Source organism: Nansenia antarctica, assembly GCF_963989245.1.
Source record: "Nansenia antarctica genome assembly, chromosome: 14".
NCBI classification, from domain to species: Eukaryota; Metazoa; Chordata; class Actinopteri; order Argentiniformes; family Microstomatidae; genus Nansenia; species Nansenia antarctica.
This window is the reverse complement of record NC_137684.1, coordinates 30,828,637-30,852,492: the sequence shown is the minus strand read 5'-3', so window position 1 is coordinate 30,852,492 and position 23,856 is coordinate 30,828,637. Positions and strand designations below refer to the sequence as shown.

General features: G+C 46.8%; 1 protein-coding gene across 1 annotated transcript; it reads right to left on the bottom strand.

Moving 5' to 3' along the window:
• Nucleotides 1–736: 736 nt before the first annotated feature.
• anln2 (anillin, actin binding protein 2) lies at nt 737–23,446 on the bottom strand (the record flags this gene model as incomplete). Its single annotated transcript, XM_080544788.1, has 23 exons — nt 737–896; nt 2,631–2,797; nt 3,084–3,191; nt 3,656–3,742; nt 4,044–4,097; nt 5,026–5,132; nt 5,292–5,316; nt 5,818–5,850; nt 6,253–6,301; nt 8,538–8,664; nt 9,313–9,483; nt 10,506–10,641; nt 11,334–11,475; nt 12,112–12,200; nt 13,149–13,423; nt 13,966–14,458; nt 15,170–15,216; nt 18,293–18,365; nt 18,532–18,618; nt 19,171–19,349; nt 21,824–21,907; nt 22,505–22,666; nt 23,353–23,446. 23 exons carry the CDS (start codon nt 23,444–23,446, stop codon nt 737–739), a joined length of 2,949 nt encoding a protein of 982 aa, XP_080400914.1.
• Nucleotides 23,447–23,856: the final 410 nt, after the last annotated feature.

Here is a 23,856-nt window from a genome sequence, read left to right as displayed (position 1 = left end):
GAGAAGGTGAAGGAAGTAGAACATGGACATTACATACATAAGACATGTAAAAGACAGGCAGAGATAACCAGACAGACAGACAGATGTCTGACAGACAGCACCTTCATTTCCCTTTACAATCCTTCATCAGGCACACAGGTCAAACATCTCCTTCATACTCTGTAGTCTGTACTGCAGGGGGTAGAGCAGCACTGAAACATTAGCTAGTTAGCTTTGTAGTGTCTGGCTGAGTCTAACATCAGATACTAGAGATACACACAACTATACTCCCAGGGGATCCCATCAACCTCACTAAAGAAAAATCTAGACTTATTTTGATAAGCCTGGACTGTCCTTTAGTGACATTGATAGGATACCCCCCTGGACTAATCAGCTAGCTTAGTACTAGTGTCAGGATCTAGAATTGATATTCATAAGTAGTGCTTATATATAATCTATATAAACATTGATACACTACGCACGCATAAACTAATTCCAGTTCAGTAAATAGTATATAGCATATATACTGTATATAAACCCTCTAATATAAAATAAGCCACAAGGTGGAGCTCTACTTCAGAAAGCTCTGGAAATCAACCAATCAAACCATGGCAATCGATCACGCTACATAAAAAACAATCAGCACCCAATAGTAAATCCTCAGAACCATATATTTTAGATGGTCTTATGGTTGTGGCAAAGTCAGTTATAAATCATAAAGTTCTATATGTATTCACAGCAGCTTTCGTGAACCCAGTTACAGGATGCTCTCCCTTATGTTGCCGTGGCGACTTCCTTGCGTTCCGGGGCCGGGGGTCAGAGGTGGGCGGTTCCAGGTGTGGAGGTCCAGCAGAACCTGGTTCAGCCTCTCCATCCACTCTGCACCGTCCTGCCGCGTGTCTGCTGAGAACCAGCACCTGAGGGCAGAGAGGACTTTTATATATATTTTTTTACTTTATATATAGTGTCCTGTGTAAGTAATGCTCAATTCCCTCAAATTCAAGGACCCAACACGGCATAGTTTGAGACAGAACTAGTTGACGAGCTAAGTAAAACATTTTTGAATATATTTATTTATTTTTTAGAGAGAGAGAGAGAGAGGAATTCAAGCACTTTACATGCTGCACAGGGCCTACACACACCTGGAGAGGCCACAGAGCATGGTGAGGACCATGTTCTTCGACTTCTCCAGTGCATTTAACACTATCAAGCCATCACTGCTGGCTGACAAACTAGCAGTGATGTGTGTGGAGGACTCCCTGACGGCTTGGATCCACAACTACCTCACAGACAGGCGTCAGTATGTGAGACTGCAGGGCTGTCAGTCTGAGGTGGTGGTGTGCAACACCGGTGCCCCCCAGGGAACTGTTCTGTCACCCTTTCTCTTCACCCTCTATACCTCCGACTTCCAGTTTAGCTCCGACCAGTGCCACCTGCAGAAGTTTTCGGATGACTCCTCTATCGTCGGTTACATCACAGACGACAGGGATGAGGAGTACAGGGCCCTGGTGGAGAGCTTTGTGCAGTGGTGCGACACCAACTACCTTTTGCTTAACACCAGCAAAACAAAGGAGTTGGTGGTGGATTTTAGGAGGAAGAGAAGGACCCCAGCCCCCATCACCATCAAGGGGGTGGAAGTCGAGAGGGTGGACTCCTACAGGTACCTGGGAGTACAAATTAATAACAAACTGGACTGGACTGACAACACCGAGGCTCTTCTCAGGAAAGGGCAGAGCAGACTGTTTTTCCTGAGAAGGCTGAGGTCTTTCGGTGTCTGCAACAAGCTGCTGCAAATGTTTTATCAGTCGGTGGTTGCCAGCGTTCTGTTCTTCGCCGTGGCCTGCTGGGGTGGAAACATCTGTGCCAGGGATGCTGCGAAGCTAAACAAACTGGTGAAGAAGGCCAGCTCTGTGGTGGGGACCGGGCTGGACAGCCTAGAGGTGGTGGCAGAACAGAGGATGGGGAAAAAACTGGCGGCCATGCTGGTCAATCCCTCCCACCCGATGTACTGCGAGCTGGCGGGGATGAGGAGCAAGTTCAGCCACAGATTTGTTCTCCCCCGTCAAAGTACAAAAAGATTTGGACAGTCCTTTGTTCCAGCTGCACTCCGACTCTACAACCAGGCCCTGCAGGGTGGGGGAGACCTGGAGCTGGAACTTTTGGAACTTTTTACTTATTGAGCCTGCACTGTTTTATGTATTTTATTGAATGTTTTCTGTTTTCTGTACTGAATGTTTTCTGCCCTAACTGAGCTGTTTGACAACAAAATTTCCCCATTGGGGACAATAAAGGTTTTCAATCAATCAATCAAAACTTTCAATGACCCATGTCTATTTTCAAAAACATAGTTTTTAGGCATAGTTTGAGACAGATCTAGATGAGAATTTTCAAGGACTTCAAGGACCCGTGGGAACCCTGGTAATGGGACTTTTGGTACAACACTCTAAAAGTTTTTAATTTTAATTTATTTTACATTTAACAATTAATAAGAAGTTGAAGTTAGAGATTCTCAGCTTTTATTTGACGGTATGTGTTTACATTATTGGTTTCACCATTCAGAACTATTTTAGGGAACACCACATTACCAGGCCAGTTACAGTACATGAGGAAAGGGATGATACTCATCTGTCATAGTTGTGTTTGGGTCTTACTTGGCCTGGGCGCTCTGGTCGTCCTCCTGGGCGCTCTGGTCGTCCTCCGGGAGGCTCTGGATGTCACTGACCAGTTCAAAGGTGAACGGCCGGGCGCAGAAGTCCCTGGCCACCGGCTTCACGTTCTGACTGGACGAGCTGGACAGAAAGATGCTGCCTTCTGCTGCCTAGGAGACCAGGAGACACAGGACAGGAGAGAATTCAAAGATCAACTATAGAGCATTGGTATTTTTCTTGGTTCCAGCTTGATTAACTTCCACGTAAATAGATGTGGTCGGACTGATTTCCTTGCAGGACAAGCTAATCTCATTTTTCAGACCTAATAATTGAAACTTGTGACCTTTTTAGGGCATATAAAACGGATTGCTGGATTTTAGACTTTAAGGCTTTTTAAGACCAGCGCGGGAACCCTGCCTCCATGTCCCAGGGCAGCTCTGTGGAGGTCATGCCCACCTTGGTGCCCCTCTCGTTGGGGTGGTTCCAGTAGGACAGATGGCTTCCCTCCAGGACGAAGTAGAAGCGCTGCCACGTGCCAAAGGTGTTGACCACCTGGAACATCGTCTGAAACCAGGAGAAGACGTCAATTGTATTGTATTTTTTACTTTCTTTTTATTGAGAGTAAGGTAGATGTTACAGATATACAAAAACAATACTTTTCAAGTTTTTTCCCCATTTTTTTCACAAAACACAAACATGTTCCCTCCCCTCCCCCACATACAAAATCCCAAGTGGTGTATCCCAGGATGAAGGATATAAATAAGTAAAAATAAATAAATAATAATAATAATAATAACAGATAACAGTGCTGGTAGGTAATGAAGACAGTAGATAGGTATAAGTAAACAAAGAAATAAAGAAAAATAAAGTGCAATTCATTTGTGAGTGAGGATAGATGAGATGGTCGTGTTGGTCTATGATATCATGTCTGTTATGATTGTAATATTATGTTAGAACCCTCTCTAGAACGAGAGGTGAGATGCTTTTCAGAGACAGTTTGACCTGACAGTAATGTAGATCTGACTCACCAGGAAGCCTTGGTGTGAGACGTTGGAGTGGCTCTGGCTGTCCAGATGCAGGTAGATGTTCCCTTCCAGAGGGGACAGGAAGGGCACCTGCACACAGAGGACACGTCATGTGACCAGGGACACCTGGAGGGGCTCGTATAGGAGGAGGTGAACACACATGCAGAAGGACACACACACACACACACACACACACACACACACACACACACAGGAAAACCTAACACACAGGGGGACACGCACTTAAACACACGCACTTCTCTCAGGTTTAAGTTCTAGATGATACACATGAATACACATTCCTAGACACAGGCAAGTCCTCCCGTGTGATGGAGAAGCAGAGAGAAGAGAGGAAGCAGGTGAACAGTGAGAGAAGTGAAAAGAGTGAAACCTTTTCCTGAAACTCATCCCCCAGGAGTCTCCTGATTTTGCCTTCAAATTTCATCTGGGTGGAGAGACACAGAACAGGAAGTGACAGACCGGTTACATCACCACAGGCCACACCCACGTGGAACAACTCAGTATCAAACATAGACGTCATGACAACCATGGCACTCCCTACGTTTGATTTCCAGTTGGAATATTTAAATATGGGAAAATCTTAACAATAAATCAAATAAGATGTTTTTTTTGTTTTTTTAAATGGTAGTGCTCATTCTCATGACATCTCGTGACATTTTCATCTTGTGACAGTAAGTGAAATGCAAAGCCGGTGTTCATGTGGTTCAAGACAGGTGAAGAGAGGAGGCAAGGTCAACCATGAGATGGAGTCATGTTACCAACATTATACAACAGTTAGTTCCGACCAAGTAATTTGATTGGACAAGAGGCATTCCATGAGTGCCGATATACAGTATAACAGCACTGGGACTTATGTATCACTCCGAAATGACCGTTAATACAAAGTCGCTAGCCTGCAGATGTTTGTGTTCAGGTTACTAGGCAACAGTCCAGTTGCGGAACAATTTTATGTTGACGGAGCCAAAATAAATGATTAAATAAACAAACAAATCATAATATGTTGTCACTTATTACTGTTAACTAATAAATTACGCTGTAGAACTGTTGTATAAAAGCAATATCACACTGGAGGTCGTGCTGTTAATACTGAATATCAGCATGGCTCGGTTCCAGACAGTAGGAGTTGGTAGGTACACAGTGTGTGGAACAGTCGTTACAGAGTGAGTCATAACAGGTCTGCGAGAGTGAGACAGCCGTGTGAGAGTGAGTCCAGATGCTGTAGTCTTGGGCGCTGCATTCAGCCAGCCAGGTGCATCATGGTCTTAACCAGAGCTGTCACTCACAACGCCACACACACACGTTAGGATCAGTTCTGGTCTACTGGAGGAGAAGCCAGCCAGGTGAGAGCCTACCTTGTCCAGGGGGAACTTGCTCTGGCCCAGGGAGGCCAGCGTGACCTTGTGAGACCCGACCAGAGAGAAGTTACTGGACCTCCGGGTGCCCTCGGCCGGCAGGGAGGCTAGAGGGGGGGGGGAGAGCATGATGGGAGATATTCAATATGAAACTGTCAATACTCAGGATAATAAACATCAGTATAGGGAGAGAATATGATGGTGTGACCGAACCAGGAAAAACCACAGCCCAGAAACGTAACAAAACATGTAAGAACACGACTTACATGTCACAGAGGGGTTGGATCTCTGCTGGAAAGAAAGGGACAGAATGTTTCAGAAGAAGGCTGAGGGAAGTGAAGAGTCAGGGTACATAAGGCATCTCATCAGTAACGTGTCTAGTTACAGGGGTGCAAACTGGTGATGGCCCAAAAAGGTGACTGAAAACGAAGAAAACGATCAATGCGTGGCTAACCTTAGAGGAGAACATTTTTGACGGGGGGGGGGGGGATAGCACTAGCACTAATGGTGCTAAATAGATATCGCTAGCACTAACGGTGGTCTAACAATGATGCATGTGTAAGTAGCGGCAGCCCTGACCTTAACACCTGCAGAATTACTTTGAAAACAGCTTCCTGTGACTGTGTTTCTCCACACTGTCTGGAACTGTACCTAGCTGCCTGAAGCTAAAAGTTATTTCAACAGCAGCAGAGTTTAGTTTACGGCTAATTTAGCAGAAAAGTGACGACTTTGCACCCCTGCTAGTAGCACACAGTGAACAGTGCCAGGTACAGAGTGAGGCGTCACACTTACAGTGATGGTGTTGAGAAGCTTCTTTGGGGTGACCTAAAGAGAGGAACAAGGACACAATCGGTCAGGTTCAAGAGATTTCGGGTGTCATCCTAACTAGACACGCTCCCATTCATGTCAACAGGATGATACGATGTCACATGTCACAATGATGATTCGATTTAGGATTCTACCCTATTGAGAATATCACCAAGATTCATATTCAACTGTCTGCCTCGTCCATTAAATATTGCATCATAATAATATTATTATGTCTTCATCAGAGAAGGAGATTGTTTATTATTTAAGGGTCTTTTACCCGTGACCGTGTGGAGCGGCGCTCCAGATGGGGGGACTGCGGAACAACAGAAAGTAAATAAGTATGTTGTAAGTAAACAGGTAAAATATGTTTTATCATAAATATCATAAATGTCATGTGGTAAATGAATAATGTTTCACCAGGCTGTAGACCTCCACGTCAATCTCAAAGTTGGAGCGGATGTCCTGCCTGAAACATGAGACAGGGACAGTCAGGAAAAGGGACTATCACAGTACACACTCTGTGTGAGAGAGACATGGCTTCCTGCTCTGGGACTTACAGAGAGAGAGAGAGAGAGAGAGAGAGAGAGAGAGAGAGAGAGAGAGAGGGCTGTCTTCTCTGGGACTTACATGGTGAGAGAAAGAGAGAGAGAGAGACAGGGCTGTCTTCTCTGGGACTTACATAGGGATGTCCCGATCCCATTTTTTCACTACCGATACCGATAACGATACCTGGGCTTCAGGTATCTGCGATACCGATATCAATCCGGTATTTGTATTTATTGTTTTACTCCTGAATAATAACAAATACTTCCCCAGTATAGTCCACAACAACAGTTGGCTATTAAAGACTGCCAGCCTTTATTCAAGCAACAAAAACAGTACTCTGCAGTACTCAGTGACCAACTGGTTAAAACAATTTATTTAGCATTGTAGAAAAAAAAAGAGTTACTGTCTGATTTCTAGTTTTAGTGCCTTCATGTTTTTATTCTATATTTATCTTCTCTTACAAATGGCAAATCAATTATAGCACCCTTTTTAAAAGTGTAGCCTAGTGACGCTGCTGGTGAGACCAGAAACCAGTCCCAGAATCAAAGGGGTGTCAACAATATTTGCTTTTCGTTTTTTTCATAACAGGCAACTTGAATTTTTAAAGTAGCCTACCACTCGATATAATATACAACAGTTTAACGATCACTAAATACTTATAATCTGTGGGTTGGATTCACTGTTGCCAGAGGCTACCTGTAAGTGATACCTGGCTTGTAAACATACTTTCATTTTAGAACGAAACGTTAGCCGCTAGCTGTTAGCAGCGTTTTTAGCAGTCACCATTCTTGAGCAAAACATTGATACAAACAAACATTCAAATACTTGTGTCGTCTTGAATTTTTTTCCGATTTCAATGTATGACGCATCATTTGAAAGCTTACCATCTGTAGTTTCAGACTATGTAAACAACCGAAAAATTACGTAAGCAAATGGTTTATGATTTCACCAGCTGGCAACATGACATTGTCAGACTCATTACACACAGGTAGCTACTAGCCAACTCTCATGCCCGTGACCACTGACTACTACTGTTGTCATCACGTGAGTGACACGCCGGATCGCGAGCCCCAGATCGCTGCCTATTTTTTTTCTGGTGCGATCTGCGATCCAGCATTCAGGACCAATATCGCGGCGATATGCGATATCAATATTCGGATCGGGACATCCCTAGACTTACAGGGTGAGAGAGAGAGAGAGAGACAGGGCTGTCTTCTCTGGGACTTACAGGGTGAGAGAGAGAGAGAGAGAGAGACAGGGCTGTCTTCTCTGGGACTTACAGAGTGATGGAGGGATGGAGGGACTTACAGGGTGATGGAGGGATGGAGGGACTTACAGGGTGATGGAGGGATGGAGGGACTTACAGGGTGATGGAGGGATGGAGGGACTTACAGGGTGATGGAGAGATGGAGGGATGGATGGAGGGACTTACAGGGTGATGGAGGGATGGAGGGACTTACAGGGTGATGGAGGGATGGAGGGACTTACAGGGTGATGGAGGGATGGAGGGACTTACAGGGTGATGGAGGGATGGAGGGACTTACAGGGTGATGGAGGGATGGAGGGACTTACAGGGTGATGGAGGGATGGAGGGACTTACAGGGTGATGGAGGGATGGAGGGACTTACAGGGTGATGGAGGGATGGAGGGACTTACAGGGTGATGGAGGGATGGAGGGATGGAGGGACTTACAGGGTGATGGAGGGATGGAGGGACTTACAGGGTGATGGAGGGATGGAGGGACTTACAGGGTGATGGAGGGATGGAGGGACTTACAGGGTGATGGAGGGATGGAGGGACTTACAGGGTGATGGAGGGATGGAGGGACTTACAGGGTGATGGAGGGATGGAGGGATGGAGGGACTTACAGGGTGATGGAGGGATGGAGGGACTTACAGGGTGATGGAGGGATGGAGGGACTTACAGGGTGATGGAGGGATGGAGGGACTTACAGGGTGATGGAGGGATGGAGGGACTTACAGGGTGATGGAGGGATGGAGGGACTTACAGGGTGATGGAGGGATGGAGGGACTTACAGGGTGATGGAGGGATGGAGGGACTTACAGGGTGATGGAGGGATGGAGGGACTTACAGGGTGATGGAGGGATGGAGGGACTTACAGGGTGATGGAGGGATGGAGGGATGGAGGGACTTACAGGGAGATGGAGGTGGGGAAGGCGACTGTGTCTCCGTTCTGGGCGTCGGCGGCGGTGGCCAGCGGCGTCGCCACGATGTTGCACGGCCCGTAGCGAATCAGGACGAAGAAGTAGTGGCTGGGTCGCCCTGGGGGAGGAGTCGACACGGCAGGGTCATCAAGAGGGTGTCTTTTTTTGCCGATTGAAATGTGTCTGGACCCTTCATAAAGGACACACCCTACCGTCATATGCATCTCGTTTGTATACGCTTTTATATCGGCCTCTGCAAAGTCGGTTCAAATGCTGGCCCCCCGCTGGTGGAATGAGCTTCCCACGGCTGTCAGAATCAGGCTGCACCTTAACTGCTCCCCCTGAGACTTCTACTACCCCTCAGCACTGCGTCTCCTGAGACATCTACTACCCCCCAGCACTGCGTCTCCTGAGACATCTACTACCCCCCAGCACTGCGTCTCCTGAGACACCCGCTTTCCCCTTTACTGTGTCTCCCAAGACTTCTACTGCCCCCCTTGTACTGTTTCTCTGTTCTCCAGTGTCTATATAATAAAACATAAATAAAAAATAACTATCACTGAGACTGCCAATGCCCCCTGGCCTGAGCTGGATTACTCTTCCTGCTACGACTGGTGGATTGATGATTAACTTGCTTAGTCAAATGTATTGAGTGTAAGTCGCTTTGGAATAAGACGTCTGCTAAATGCCAAAAATGTAAATGGTAGCGAAATGAACTGCATTAAAATGACACTATAAACAGAAGCATTGTTGGTGTGTGACGTACCTGAGCGGTTACGTGCAGAGCAGACAAACTCCACCTTGAGGGGCAGCTGGACTCCGCTGATGGCCACTGTGCCCCTGCAGGGCTGCTGGGAGGTGGAGTTCCCCTCAGACACCCCGGAGCCCCTCTCCTTCAGCCTGGCCACCTCCGCCAGCAGAGCCGCACGCTTCTCACCTGAAGGACCAGAAGCAGAATTTTTGTCAAAATTGAGTTTTTTACATAATCTGATCCATTAGGTGTTTATTAATGCCTGTGTGGTGTTATTTTTAAAACGTTGACATTTCTTAGTTAGTAATTAATAAAATACAAAGGTTCCATCTCACAAAACATAATGGAATGTAAAAACTTTGACGCTCAATATCTCTGAACTACCCTAAACGGAGATAGAACCTTCTCATTCTAAACGGAGATAGAACCTTATCATTCTAAGCTCACGATATGGTGGTAATTCTATCTGGCCCATCAAAAAGATGAGGTGAAACAAAGGGAATACTGGGTAAAGCACTAAGGGGAGGGGGTAGAGACAGTAGGCAGGGTTCCCACACCTTCTGAAACATCACATTCAAGCACCTTTCAAGGACTTTCAAGACTCAATTCCCTCAAATTCAAGGACCCAACACGGCATAGTTTGAGACAGAACTAGTTGACAAGCTAAAACATATTATTATTATTATTTATTTTTTTGGGAGACTGAGAGAGGGAGGTGGGAGAGGGAGGTGACAGGGAGGGAGGGGAGGGAGGAGAGGGAGGAGGGAGGGCGGTGGCGTACAGGAGAGCAGCAGCAGCCTCTCAGCCTCCGCCTCCTCCAGGGAGGATTCAGAGAGAGGGAGGAGAGGGAGAGAGAGAGGGAGGAGAGAGAGAGAGAGGGGGAGGAGAGAGAGAGAGGGAGGAGAGAGAGAGAGGGAGAGAGAGAGAGAGGGAGGGAGGAGAGAGAGAGAGGGAGAGAGAGGGAGGAGAGAGAGAGAGAGAGAGGGAGGAGAGAGAGAGAGAGGGAGAGAGAGAGAGAGGGAGGGAGGAGAGAGAGAGAGGGAGAGAGAGAGAGAGAGAGAGGGGGAGGAGAGAGAGAGAGAGAGGGAGGGAGGAGAGAGAGAGAGGGAGGGAGGAGAGAGAGAGGGAGGGAGGATTCAGAGAGAGGGAGGTGGGAGAGAGAGAGGGAGGGAGGAGAGAGAGAGAGAGAGAGGAGGGAGGAGACGTACAGGAGAGCAGCAGCAGCCTCTCAGCCTCCGCCTCCTCCAGGGAGCCTCTCCCGTGGGCCTCGTCGGTGCAGCAGCTCAGAGCCTGCAGCGTCTGGGTGATCACGCTCTGCAGCTTGGCCGCGTCCTCGTTCAGCATCTGGACACGGGCAGGGCAGAGGGCAGGGCAGAGGGCAGAGGAAGGGCAGGGTGGGTCACTTCATCTGAACCATCTGGATGGTGTCCAGACATGTATCTTCCATGTGGTACATGTGGCAGTGTTTTAAGGCGTAAACAAAGTTTATTTGTACAGCACATTTCATACAACAGGGGCAAATCAAAGTGCTTTACATACATGATTATAGAAAATACAGCAAGAGGAGCCTAGTAAGAAAATTAAATTACAATGAATAAAAGCAAATATAAGAAGTAAATAGATAAAACATTTAATGAGACAATAGTTAATCGATAAAAGACATTGATAGAAGTGTTTAATCATAACTGCTGCAAAACATGAAGGTTTTTAGCTTAGATTTAAATATTTTAAGGGTTTTGGGCCCGTTTGATTTTTTTCAGGGAGTTTGTTCCAGGAGCATGCAGCAGCGTGACTGAAAGCTGCTGCACCGTGTTTTGTTTTTACTCTTGGAATGATCAGCTGATTAGTCTCAGCTGACCTTAGGGACCTTGCTGGAATATCGGGTGGGAGGAGATCTGATATGTATTTTGGTCCAAGACCATTTTGTGTTTTAACAACTAGTACGTAAATGTTGATATGAAAAACCTTCCTCCCCCAGCTGACAGGAGACACACAGACAAACACAGTTTAACAGTTACAACTCTGCTCCAACTCACTATGATCCTCTCCTTGGTGTTGACAGAGGGCTGGGGGCGGGGCTTCTCCGGGGCCCGCCTCTGCACACCTGGACTCACACTCTGATTGGCTGGCAGCGCGCCTGGTCTCTGAGGGGTGCTCCGAGTACGGTAGGCGTCGATGCTGTCAATCAAACACACAAACAGACTCCCGTTAACAATCACAGGCACAAATCACACACGTTGGAGTGTCCTTGGGCAAGACACTGAACCCCAAATTGCTCCCAGTGAGCGGGCCGGCGCCTTGCATGGTAGCTTGCCGCCATTGGTGTGTGAATGTGTGTGAATGGGTGAATGAGAGGCCATTGTAAAGCGCTTTGGATAAAGGCGCTATATAAGTCAATCCATTTATGAATGAATGAATGAATGAATGGACTTTATTGTCATTGCTACACTACAGGTACCAAACAACGAAATTTAGGAGGGGTGGCTCCCCTGGTGTTAGGAAAAGGGAAAAAAATATAAAAAAATAAAAAAAAATCACAAGAAGGGAAGGAGCTGGTTTACATAAATAAAGGCTATGTACACTATCCACTATACTATACTGTACAGATAGACGACTAGGGTTGTCATATTGCACAATAGTATTATTTCACATTTATTTAAAGTGTCACAGTTTGCAGGCTTGAAATGTACATGTTTGTGCCTTTTATTTACCAATTGTAACTGACGTTAGTTGACTACTCTGTGTCAGTTCTGCTTCATGGCACACTGCTACCGTAATAACCTGTAAAGAGGGGCAGACCGATGCCGTACTGACCTGTAGAGGGGGGCCGTGTCTGCAGGGCTGGGGCTGACCAGCGGTGTAGTGGACTGCAGCAGGCTGCAACTGGCTGCTAACCTCTCTCTCTGTGGGGACATCAGATACTGACATGTGGAAGAGCACCCCGCCTCTGGAACTCTCTCCCCCAACCACTCAGACACTCTGAGTTCTCTGTTCTCCCATGCATACAACCTCCCCTACCCCTAACCGTCTCCCCTAACCCTGCCACCCCCCCTCCCCCCCTGGACATGCATACAACCTCCCTTACCCCTAACCGTCTCCCCTAACCCTGCCACCCCCCCTCCCCCCCTGGACATGCATACAACCTCCCCTACCCCTAACCATCTCCCCTAACCCTGCCACCCCCCCTCCCCCCCTGGACATGCATACAACCTCCCCTACCCCTAACCGTCTCCCCTAACCCTGCCACCCCCCCTCCCCCCCTGGACATGCACACAACCTCCCCTACCCCTAACCGTCTCCCCTAACCCTGCCACCCCCCCCCTGGACATGCACACAACCTCCCCTACCCATCTCCCCTAACCCTGCCACCCCCCTCCCCCCCTGGACATGCATACAACCTCCCCTACCCCTAACCATCGCCCCTCCCCGTTCGTTAACTCTGTGTTCTATGTGCTCATGTTATCTGTTGTTTGTTGTTTCTGTGTTTTCCGTTTTTCCCATATTGTCAGCGTCTTTGAGCCTCGGAAAAGCGCTATATAAATATAATTTATTATTATTATTATTAAGAGAGGCAGCAACAAACTGCGGTCACCTGAGACTGTGAGCTCCTATCAATCTGACTAAGTGAGAAAAGTGTACATGCACAATTGAAGTGGCAGTGGCAGAAATGTAACTAATATACACATTCCAAATGTTTTATCGCTCAAACTCGTTCTGGTCTTACAACTAGCCAGGTTCATCCCTAGATAGATGGCCTTCTGTTTCAGCTTTAAGGAAACGCAACGACTGTCTGGCGCCCCCTGGCTGTGGAGCCTAGTCTTACCATGGGAGTGACCATAGCTGAGTCTTACCATGGGAGTGACCATCGCATCCACAGACTTGCCGAGAGGAGAGAGGACACAGCTCGGGTAACTCAGCAGCTCGTCTCCGCTGGTGTCCACCTCCTTGGTCTCCTCCTCAGGCTCCGTGTTCTCTGTCCTCCCCGTGCTCCTGTCACCATCCTGGGGTTCCTCCTCCTCCTCCTCCTCCTCCTCCAGACCTCCCTGCCCAGCGGCCAGCAGAACCTCCTCAAACATCTGGTCGATCATCTCAGCCGTGTTGGTCTCGTCGTGTGATCCCAGTTCCTCTGTGTGGACGACACACCGTAGAAAGTGTTCAGAGTCACATTCAGATGCAAACTAGGGACCCAGAGATTTCTGACACTTGGGTTTCCCAACCTAGAACAAGTTAATCGCTGTGATTAATCGATTAATCGAAGTGCCGTAATTTGGCAGTTGACATTTGCAGAAAGTGATGAGGTGACAAAGTACAAACCGGTGTGACTCAAGGCGTTAGGATATGAGACGTGTGCGCATGTGTGTGCAACCCAAGATAGCCTCACCTGCCTACCTTGTGTCCCAACATATTCGACACTCGAGTTGCGTACCTTGTCAGGTGTGTGTTATCCAACAGTCAAGTGACAGCCTCACCTGCCAAGCTTATGTATATATATATATATATATATATTATGTATGTTTATATACCCGCGTAAAACAGTATTGTGCATAACCCCAATCCGCATTCTAGTGCCTCATGTGTCCAGCTACCTACAGTTCACCTCCTGGTGTGTGTGTGTGTGTGTGTGTGTCACCTCGTGCCCACAGCCTAGATGGCGACATCAAACCTCACCTGACACGCTTCCACTCGCAGCTGAGTAATCCAGCTCAGACACAGCAGAGTCATTGATGGTCTCAGGCTCCAGGACGAAGGTGACCGTCTTTAACTTGACTCTACTGGCCTTCGACCTCTGCTGTCCTGCCTGATCCTCATCTGTAAGGGCCTCCATGTCAACCTGCTCTCTCTCTGCCTCATATATGTGTAGCTCCACAACGCCATGTTCTTTCTCTGACTGGGAGTCGAGATCTGGCTGGTCTCTCTCTGCCTCCTCAGCCATGCATCCCTGGTCTCTCTCTGCTTCGCCGTGGTTACGTAGCTCCGTAACACCTTGTTCTTTCTCTGAGTAATCATCTGCATCGGCCTCCTCCACGTCAACTCGTTCCGTTTCGGCCTCATTTGTGTCTCTCTGTTCTCTCTCTGACGGGGATGACGAGCTCTCTGTCTCCCTCTGGTTCTGACCTGACAGAGCATCACCTGAGGAACGCTCCTCCCCACCCTGGACCTCCTGAGGTAAACAAGACGCCTCGCCTAGGTGCTCCTCACCTAAAGAAGACTCGGTCTTCTCTACCTGTTCGTCACCTCGCTCTTCAACTGGAGACGTTCTCTCTCTCTGCGTTTCCTCCAGACAGGACAAGACAGGCTCTTCCTGCTCCACATCTAAACTAGCATTTCCCTCCCTCTGTTCCGCAACCTTCAGGGACTCCACCTCCTCCTCCTCACCTAGAGGAGCCCCCTCCTCCTTCTCCCTCTGTGGACAGTCCACTACCACCTGCACCTCCTCCTCCTCACCTACAGACACCCCCTCCTCCTTCTCCCTTTGTGGACAGTCCACTACCCCCTGCTCTGACTCCACCTCCTCCTCACCTACAGACGCCCTCTCCTCCTTCTCCCTTTGTGGACAGTCCACTACCCCCTGCTCTGACTCCACCTCCTCCTCACCTACAGACGCCCTCTCCTCCTTCTCCCTTTGTGGACAGTCCACTACCCCCTGCTCTGACTCTCCCTGCTCCTCCTGCTGCCCACCTGGCTGGCCTGGAGTCTCCTCCCCTACAGGACTAGCTGCCTCCTGCTGTTGATCTGATACAGACTTCTCCTGACAGCTCTCCATGTAACAGTTCTCCTTCTCCTTCTCCTTCTCCTTCTCCTCCTCCTCCTCCTGCTGTTGCTCCAACTCCTCCTCCTGCTGCTGCTGTTTGGTCATGGCTGTCTCCTTCACCTCTTGAGGTGGGACAGCCATGTAACCTGAGGTCTGTGCCTCCTCACCTGTTGGATAATCACACTCTCACACCTGTGTTCTACACTGACAGACCTTCACACCAAACTCTACCCTCCAATCAATGACTTTCTATGCAAAGGTTTTTATTTTGTGGTGGATGTCTGCCTATGTGAACACGGCACACAAATATTGGTATACAGTAATATACAGTATTTCGGTCTAAATTAATATAGGCGTCTAAATGTATTGTAAATGCTGCAGTGTAACTCCATGTCTGTTTATAAGAATATCTGTATGACACAGAAAAATACTATTTTCTAACCACATTTGTATTAAGTCATCTTCATCATCATGTTTGAGTTTCTCTAACAGCATAATATGTACACTAATTATATATATATGTACATTATATATATATATATATGTATATATATATATATATATATATATATCAGGGTTTCCGTTAACCGGTAATTACCGGTCTTTGTCCGGTCAAATTTGTTGAAGTCCGACAAATTTAAACCTCTTCGGTCATAATGTCCGGTGAAAATAATTCCCTCTAAGCACAATTTGAATACAATTCGCTAAAGTTCACATTCTGATTCCTTCTATATTAAAAAAGACGAATATATAGGCTATATATTTCTTTTATTATGATATGATTTGACGCCTCCATGATGATGACTGCTAATGTGTAGGCTAGCCTATGCGAAACAGCGGCGGCAGGGTTGCCAGATGGGATTGACAATACAGCCTAACCAGTCTATTACCGCTAAACCCAGTAGCCCATTCGGCGATAACCCGGCCCATCTGGCAACCCTGCGCAGCGGGCCACCATAATAATAACTTGTATTTGTATAGGCTAGCGCTTTTAACCTGAAAACGTTGCAGCAGCACCATAGCGAGCGAGAGGTAAACATGGCAAGACAAAGTAAGCTTAACAATTACTTCATGAAACCAAGCTACAATGAGTCTGAGGAGAAGTCTGACTGTAAAGAGATGGAGGCGGGCTGCATTTAGATGGGGAAGGAAAAATGTTCTGCTCACCGTGCAAAAAATCGGGGAGGAATAACGGATTCACGAGAGGAGCAACGAATATGAGAATGTCGGTTCTCACTGATCACAGGCGGTGCAGTGAGCACATATCGGCGGTCAGTTTGAGGCAACAGTGGATTGTGTACATAGCCTTTATTGATGTAAACCAGCTCCTTACCTTCTTGTGATTTTATGCATCTATGCTTTTTCTAAAATGTGTTTCTTTTTCCTTTCCTAAACACCAGGGGAGCCTCCCCTCCTAAATTTCGTTGTTTGGTACCTGTACTGTAGCAATGACAAATAAAATAAAGTCTAAGTCTATCTAAGTCTATCTAAGTCTAACAGCAAACCGCTATGAAAGACCACTGTGAGCAGGCTAATGAAACGGCTAACAATAAGCTGCACTCTCAGTCACTCAACAAGTTGCATTTCATGGCAAAAAATGGCATCGCATGTCATCAGTATGTGGGACTGACTGAGCTACTGAAAGCAGTTAAGGCTCCAGATTGTGTCTTGAGTGAGGGCATTTACCGCCACAGCGACGCCGTTGACATTAAGGCTGCCACGATTAGTCGACTAGTCACGACGACGTCGACTACCAAAATCGTCGCCGACATATTTGGTAATCGCCGTAGTCGCATGTTTTTTGGGAGCTGAAATAAGCGTTTTTTTTTGTTTTTTTTTGCCTAGCACCAGGGGAGCCCCCCCTCCCAAATTTCGTTGTTTGGTACCTGTACTATATCAATGACAATAAAGACCATTCATTTCATTCGATAAGCATTCGTTTTTCTTCCCTGAAGCTGCCACTGGCTAGCGTCTCCCAGTGTCTTTGATGTACATGCGCAGTGTCGGTCATCCGGGGCACACGTGACTTCCCCGGAAAAACAAACAGAGAAATGTCTTCCTGTCCTCGTACCTCTAAAGTGTGGGAGTATTTCAACCACAACGTTGAAAAAAAGAATGTAAAATGTAAAATTTGCAAAGCTGAACTCGCTTATCATGGCAGCACGTCTATGATGCGCGAGCATCTAAAAAGGAAGCACGTTGTGGCAGATGACGAGGAAGACGATGGCTCGTCTCGGTAAGCTAGTTAGCTTGTTATTGGCTAACGATATCGTTACGTTAAAAGCCTTCTTACATTATTTTACGTTGTCATCAAAGCGATACTTATCAAATAGCAAAAAATGTTGTCTTAACGTTACAGTGCTAAGAAGGCGCGTTCTACTATGAGATGAGTGAAGCAAAGCAACACTTTTGTACTCTGTACAAGTATTTATTTTTGTTTTTGTATTCTTTTGGTTGCCTAGTGCCTAGCCTACCTCATTTTACTCAGCAGTTTGAACCCTCTACTACTCTTTACACAAGTGATGCCAGAAATAAATCTGCAAAGTTCATTAAAATATCTATTTTTGAGTGAACAATCATTTTAATTGTCTTTATTTTTAGTTAGCACATGCCTACAACAACAACTAACAACTTCAAGCTAAATTTAGAAGCTGATTTAGAAGATGATAGCTAAATAAGAGCAATTGAGTAATTGTGCGATAAGCTGTAATTTATGATCCGATTAGTCGACTAATCGTTAAAATAATCGGTGACTAGTCGACTATGAAAATAATCGTTTGTGGCAGCCCTAGTTGACATTGTGGCGCGCGTTCAGCGCTGGACATGGCATAGCGCGCATGCGAATCATGAAAGCCTATATTATATATCTCGCATCTAATCGTATCGGATGAGAAATAGACATTAAACGGCATATATAGGCTACACAACAGCTAATCACCGCGACAAACAGCTATATTATATTGGAATATGATGACCGGAATATCTCACGTTTGTCCGGTAAATTGAAATCTTCCCGGACACGTTGACCGGCACACATTTTTTCTAACGGAAACCCTGATATATATATACTGTATATATACTGGTATATAGCAAAAAACTACTTGGTTTCCCACCAAGCTCTGATATAGAGTTATTAGCTACAGACTCTTAAAGCTCAGCAATAGAGACAGAACATAATAGCCAACAAGATATAGATATGTAGCTAACTAGATAGAGAGCAGTGTATCCTGTCTATGGTCTCACCTGTGTCTGTGACCTGAGGCTCTTCTCCAGGTGTGGCAGGGGCAGGTGTCTCACTACCAGCATCAGAGTCTCCCTATTGGACAACCAAAACAGTTAGCTCATGTCCCCCCCAAAACCATTGTTGCTGTAGTTGAATAAAATGTGTACTGACTGATTAGGAAAGATCCAAACCAATCATTTTAAAACGTGGGTGGGACTTGTCCTGATATAATGGCTGCCACGCCCATGACTAAACTTACCTCAGCCAGCGACAACTCAGACCAGCTTCTCTTCAGCCAGGCGTTGTCACTGACGCGGGGTAGAAGGCGTAGCTCCACCTCCCTCTCCTGATTGGTCAGACAAAATACAAACCGTTGAGACACAAACTTCAGAAGAATCTTAACCATCGAGTGACATTGTCTGTGTATGCATCGCACACCTCTCCCAGGTATTCATCTGTAATTAGTTGGTGAGAAACGCTGGAAATCTCACTTCACTCTCAAAGGAAGCAATTTACCATGAGAGGAAGGGGGTTGTGTTACCCTGTACAGTGGTAAATGAGTCCACAACCCCCCGCCCTCGAATGGTAAATTGCTTTTCAACAACAGCCACCACATAATATAAAAAATAAATACACCGTTTTTTACAATCATTAATCGTTTCAGAATACATATATCTTTCCGCCACAGAATATAGTCCCATAAACCAGATCAACCATTGCATTGTAGGTCAGCACAGGTGTTCTTAATCAGATTGATTGGGAGGCGCATTGATACTGGAAAAGCGGTCTGAACTGAAGGTTGTTGGGGTATTTACCACTGTTGCTAGCCAATCAGAATCCAGTATCCAAACATGCTGTTGTAGAAAGTGTAGCTTTACAGTGAAGGCGGGACACCCACCTGGCGTATGCGGGACACCTCCATGGAGCTGGGCAGCACGTTGCCCTGCAGTTTCTGCTGGACGGTGGTGACAAAGGCGGACCGGGTGGTTCGTGGGCTGGGATTGGTTGGGCCGGTGGCGGGGGGGGGCGTGCTGGGGGCTTTGAACCGCTCCGCCCTGGAGCTGAACTCTGCCTCACCTGGGGAAACACAGCTCAGTGTTACAAGCCCCCTTGTACTGTTTCTCTGTTTCTCCAGTGTCTACAGTGTTTCCCCTAGGTTTGCTGCCTTGGGGGGGTGGCATGGACCGTGGCATGGACACCCCCCCCCCCCCCAGGGGGTAAGACCCTGCGACATACCAGCGTCATGTCCAGGGGTGTACTAACTTGTACATTAAGCCGCCTCACGCTACTGAAACAGGAGATAGGCTCCTGCCCTATGGGCCATTAGGCTGGAGAACCATCGGTTCTTAAATAGGAGCCAACGGACCCCGATGGGGATCCGAAGTGATATAAAGAGTTTACCTCGATCAATTCTCTTCATCGATATCACATTTTTTTCACAACTTTGCATGCTATACGATGCCACCATTTTTTTCCAGAGACGGTAAACACGGCCTAAGTCACATCCAGTTTTCTCCAACTGGAGAATGTGTCATGTCCGGTTTCAACGCCGAATTTCCATACCATTGGTCGGCCAACCCAAAAAAATCCCCCCCCCACAAAAAAATAAAATAAATCTGATACATGAGAAAGGTCAAAGGTCAAAGATGGTGCCAACATATCTCCAAATGGCCTAAACATATAGGTGTCCGCCTAAACATACCTGTACTAAAACAGGTACAAAGTTGCATTTGCTCACATTACTAACATCGACTTTGGCACAAGTACTAATAAGACCCTGGAGTACTGATTCCTAGATGATTTGGGCTTGGTTATCAGGTTTCCAAGGTGATATTCACTGTAAAAGCTGTTGTTTTTTTAGGCGGAGACTGAATTTGAGATGTTTTATAATGTTCTAGCTCTATTTGCTCTGACACATTTTGATTCTGACACTTCTACAGCCACCCCACAGGTGTTAGCTTTCATTTGATAACAATATCATTATGAAGGCCCTTGTGATTGTGGAGATATTCTATATTCACTGTGGGCATGTCATTTCGAGCAGAAAACCAGAAAAATGAGGTGGATAAGATGAGGTTAAGGCTACTTACTTATGTGGTCTTGACTACCTGTCCACTTTCTCACCTGGTTCTTGCTCTCTCTCTCTCTCTGGTGCACCATCCTGCTCTCTCTCCTTCTCTCTCTCTCTATCCTCCTCTCTCTCTTTTGCTGTCAACCAAAAGGCAAACATAACAACCAGAGTATTTATAATCTAATAAGAGGTATAAATTGATCCATATCAGATTCGAGGTATAAATTGATCCATATCAGATTCGGGTTGGGTGCATTTTTGTGTTATCCAACAGTCAAGTGACAGCCTCACCTGCCAAGCTTATGTATATATATATATATATATTATGTATGTCTATATACCCACGTAAAACAGTATTGTGCGTAACCCCAATCCGCATTCTAGTGCCTCATGTGTCCAGCTACCTACAGTTCACCTCCTGGTGTGTGTGTGTGTGTGTCACCTCGTGCCCACAGCCTAGATGGCGACATCAAACCTCACCTGACACGCTTCCACTCGCAGCTGAGTAATCCAGCTGAGACACAGCAGAGTCATTGATGGTCTCAGGCTCCAGGACGAAGGTGACCGTCTTTAACTTGACTCTACTGGCCTTCGACCTCTGCTGTCCTGCCTGATCCTCATCTGTAAGGACCTCTATGTCAACCTGCTGGTCTCTCTCTGCCTCCATGTCAACCTGCTCTCTCTCTTCCTCATATATGTGTAGCTCCACAACGCCATGTTCTTTCTCTGACTGGGAGTCTAGATCTGGCTGGTCTCTCTCTGCCTCCTCAGCCATGCGTCCCTGGTCTCTCTCTGCGTCGCCGTGGTTACGTAGCTCCGTAACACCTTGTTCTTTCTCTGAGTAATCATCTGTATCGGCCTCCTCCACGTCAACTCGTTCCGTTTCTGCCTCATTTGTGTCTCTCTGTTCTCTCTCTGACGGGGATGACGAGCTCTCTGTCTCCCTCTGGTTCTGACCTGACAGAGCACAGAGAGGTATAAATTGATCCATATCAGATTCGGGTTGGGTGCATTTTAAAAAAAGCGGATATTTTAGCCTACTTGTCAGATGTTTGGTGTCTACGTCTGTAATAATTGTACGCGAGTGTGCGAGTGTGTCCAGCGCGAACCGAAGTGTGGAGAGATAGTTCTGGCTATGCGAGACTACTGGCGGACTAACGTTACCAACGAGCCCATGGGCTTGCCACGCGCTAGATTCGGGTTGGGTGCATTTTAAAAAAAGCGGATATTTTAGCCTACTTGTCAGATGTTTGGTGTCTACGTCTGTAATAGTTCCTCTTTCTTGGGGGGGCGGGGGGCCCGCCCCCCCAAGGCAATGCTAGGGGAAACACTGGTCTATATTTATATATTTACTCTTCCTGCTACGACTGGTGGATTGATGATTCACTTCCTTAGTCAAATGTATTGATTGTAAGTCGCTTTGGAATAAGGCGTCTGCTAAATGCTAATAATGTAAATGTAAATGTAAATGTAAACTCACCAATGAGGCTCCGGTCCTGGAGGATGTTAGACGGCCCCTCGGCACCAGGGTCAGAGAGGCACCTCTGGGCCAACATGGGCCATCCTGTAACCAAGACAACCAGGATGAAACACAACAACACACCAAATGTACTGTGGAGACTAGGAACAACATCTTATGTATTTGTATCCTTTTACAGTGGCAAGAAAACATTAGTGATCCCTTGGTCTGATCTTCATCTAAGGTACGGTAATGAACAAACACACTCTGTTTTAACTAATAACACGCATTTTATTTCATCTAGGTTCTGGATTGGCCCATATTACAGGGGTAACACTTGTCCAGGGTTCCTACAAGTTTCAACAAGTCAAATTTAAGACCTTTTTAGACCTTTTAGGATAGAATTTTAGACCTATCGTGACACCATGTGATAGCTTTTTGTCATCTTCGAGGTGATGAAATTAGGGATTTCACTGCCATACAGACAAAAAAGGAAGCGAATTGGCTTTTTTTTGGTTCATTTCTGTGTAAATAGATGTGGTCGGACTGATTTCCTTGCAGGATCTCATTTTTAAGACCTAGCAGCTCATTTTTAGACCGAACAAGTGAACTGTAAGACCTTTTTAGGCCTTATACATCAGATTACTGGATTTTAGACTTTAAGGCTTTTTAAGACCAGCGCGGGAACCCTGCCTGTCTTACCCTCCTGCCTCTGGGTGAGCTGCTGGACTCTGGAGCGGACTGAGTGGATGGCCGGGGTGTCGGGCTTGATCTCCTGTTCGTTGAAGCGTGACGTGGAGGGCTTCGGGCTCTGGTTCTCCCGACCCGGGTCCACACGGCGCCGCTTCTGTCCATCTTTAACACCTGCTGAAGAGGAAGTAAGTAAGTAAAACGTTATTTATATAGCACCCTTCTCAGCACGAATGCACAGGGTGCTTTACATATAATTTGAAACATCAATGATTAGACAATGACAAACAGAGAGGAGAGCCACGGTGACTAAGCTGCCGAACAGAGGCGCGGCCATCTTGCTCTCGTCATAGAATGGAGGAACAGAGAGGAAACAGTTTAACACGAGACATAGTAGCAGGGGGGGGGGGCGGCGGCGAAGGCGGGGGGATGGGGCGGGGTGCGTGTCCATATATGCGTGTGTGGGTCCTTGGAAGGGAAAATCTGTGTCCGCAGAGTGTCATCGCGATAGCACAGCAGGTTGAGATGACCTCAACAACAGGTGACCATGAGGGATGGGGGAGGGAGGGGGGAGGAGCGCGTTCTTCACATGTGAGACTTGAAACTTCTTCTTTTGGGGGAGTTTTCTGCAGACTGAAAGATTGGTTGTTTGGGACACACAACATAACACCACATTCAGATCTCAAAGCCTAGCTACATATAACACCAATACATCCTTCCATAGCCTTTCAGGTGTGCTGCCCTTATGCACAAGCATGCATTGCTAATGCTCACACACCTAATATATACTCTCTCACACAGCCGGCGGTGACGTTAACACACACACACACACACACACACACACACACACACACACTCACCAGCAGAGGTTGAGGGGACGTTGTCCTCTGTGTCAGAGAGGGGTTCTCTCTGCCTCTTCAGAGCAGTCGGGTTCATGTTAGAGGTCCCTTCCATCCTGGGGTCATGTGAGTCAGTGGAGACAAATTAGAAAAACAACAGGGTTACACACTATCATATAACCAGGCTTTAGACTCATTGTGAACCAAAAACGACGTGTTAAGTTATGGCTTGTCAAACTCAAAAACTGCAAAACAAAGAAAGGACATTAAAACAGAGCGCCACCACCACCCATAACTTCACCTAGGCACTGACAAGGTTCTCCAGCACACAGCTTTAGTCCCTGCTACAGGGCTGCATGCTGCTGGTTCACTGTACTTCAGACAACACAATACTGTAGCAACTAACGACGTCAAGTCACTGAGAGGCTGATGTTTGCTACTTGCATGACCCTCCCCTCTCTTGTCTCCCGCCATGCAGGTTGTGATCATGATGTATTGTGAAATATGTTAATACGCCTAAACAGT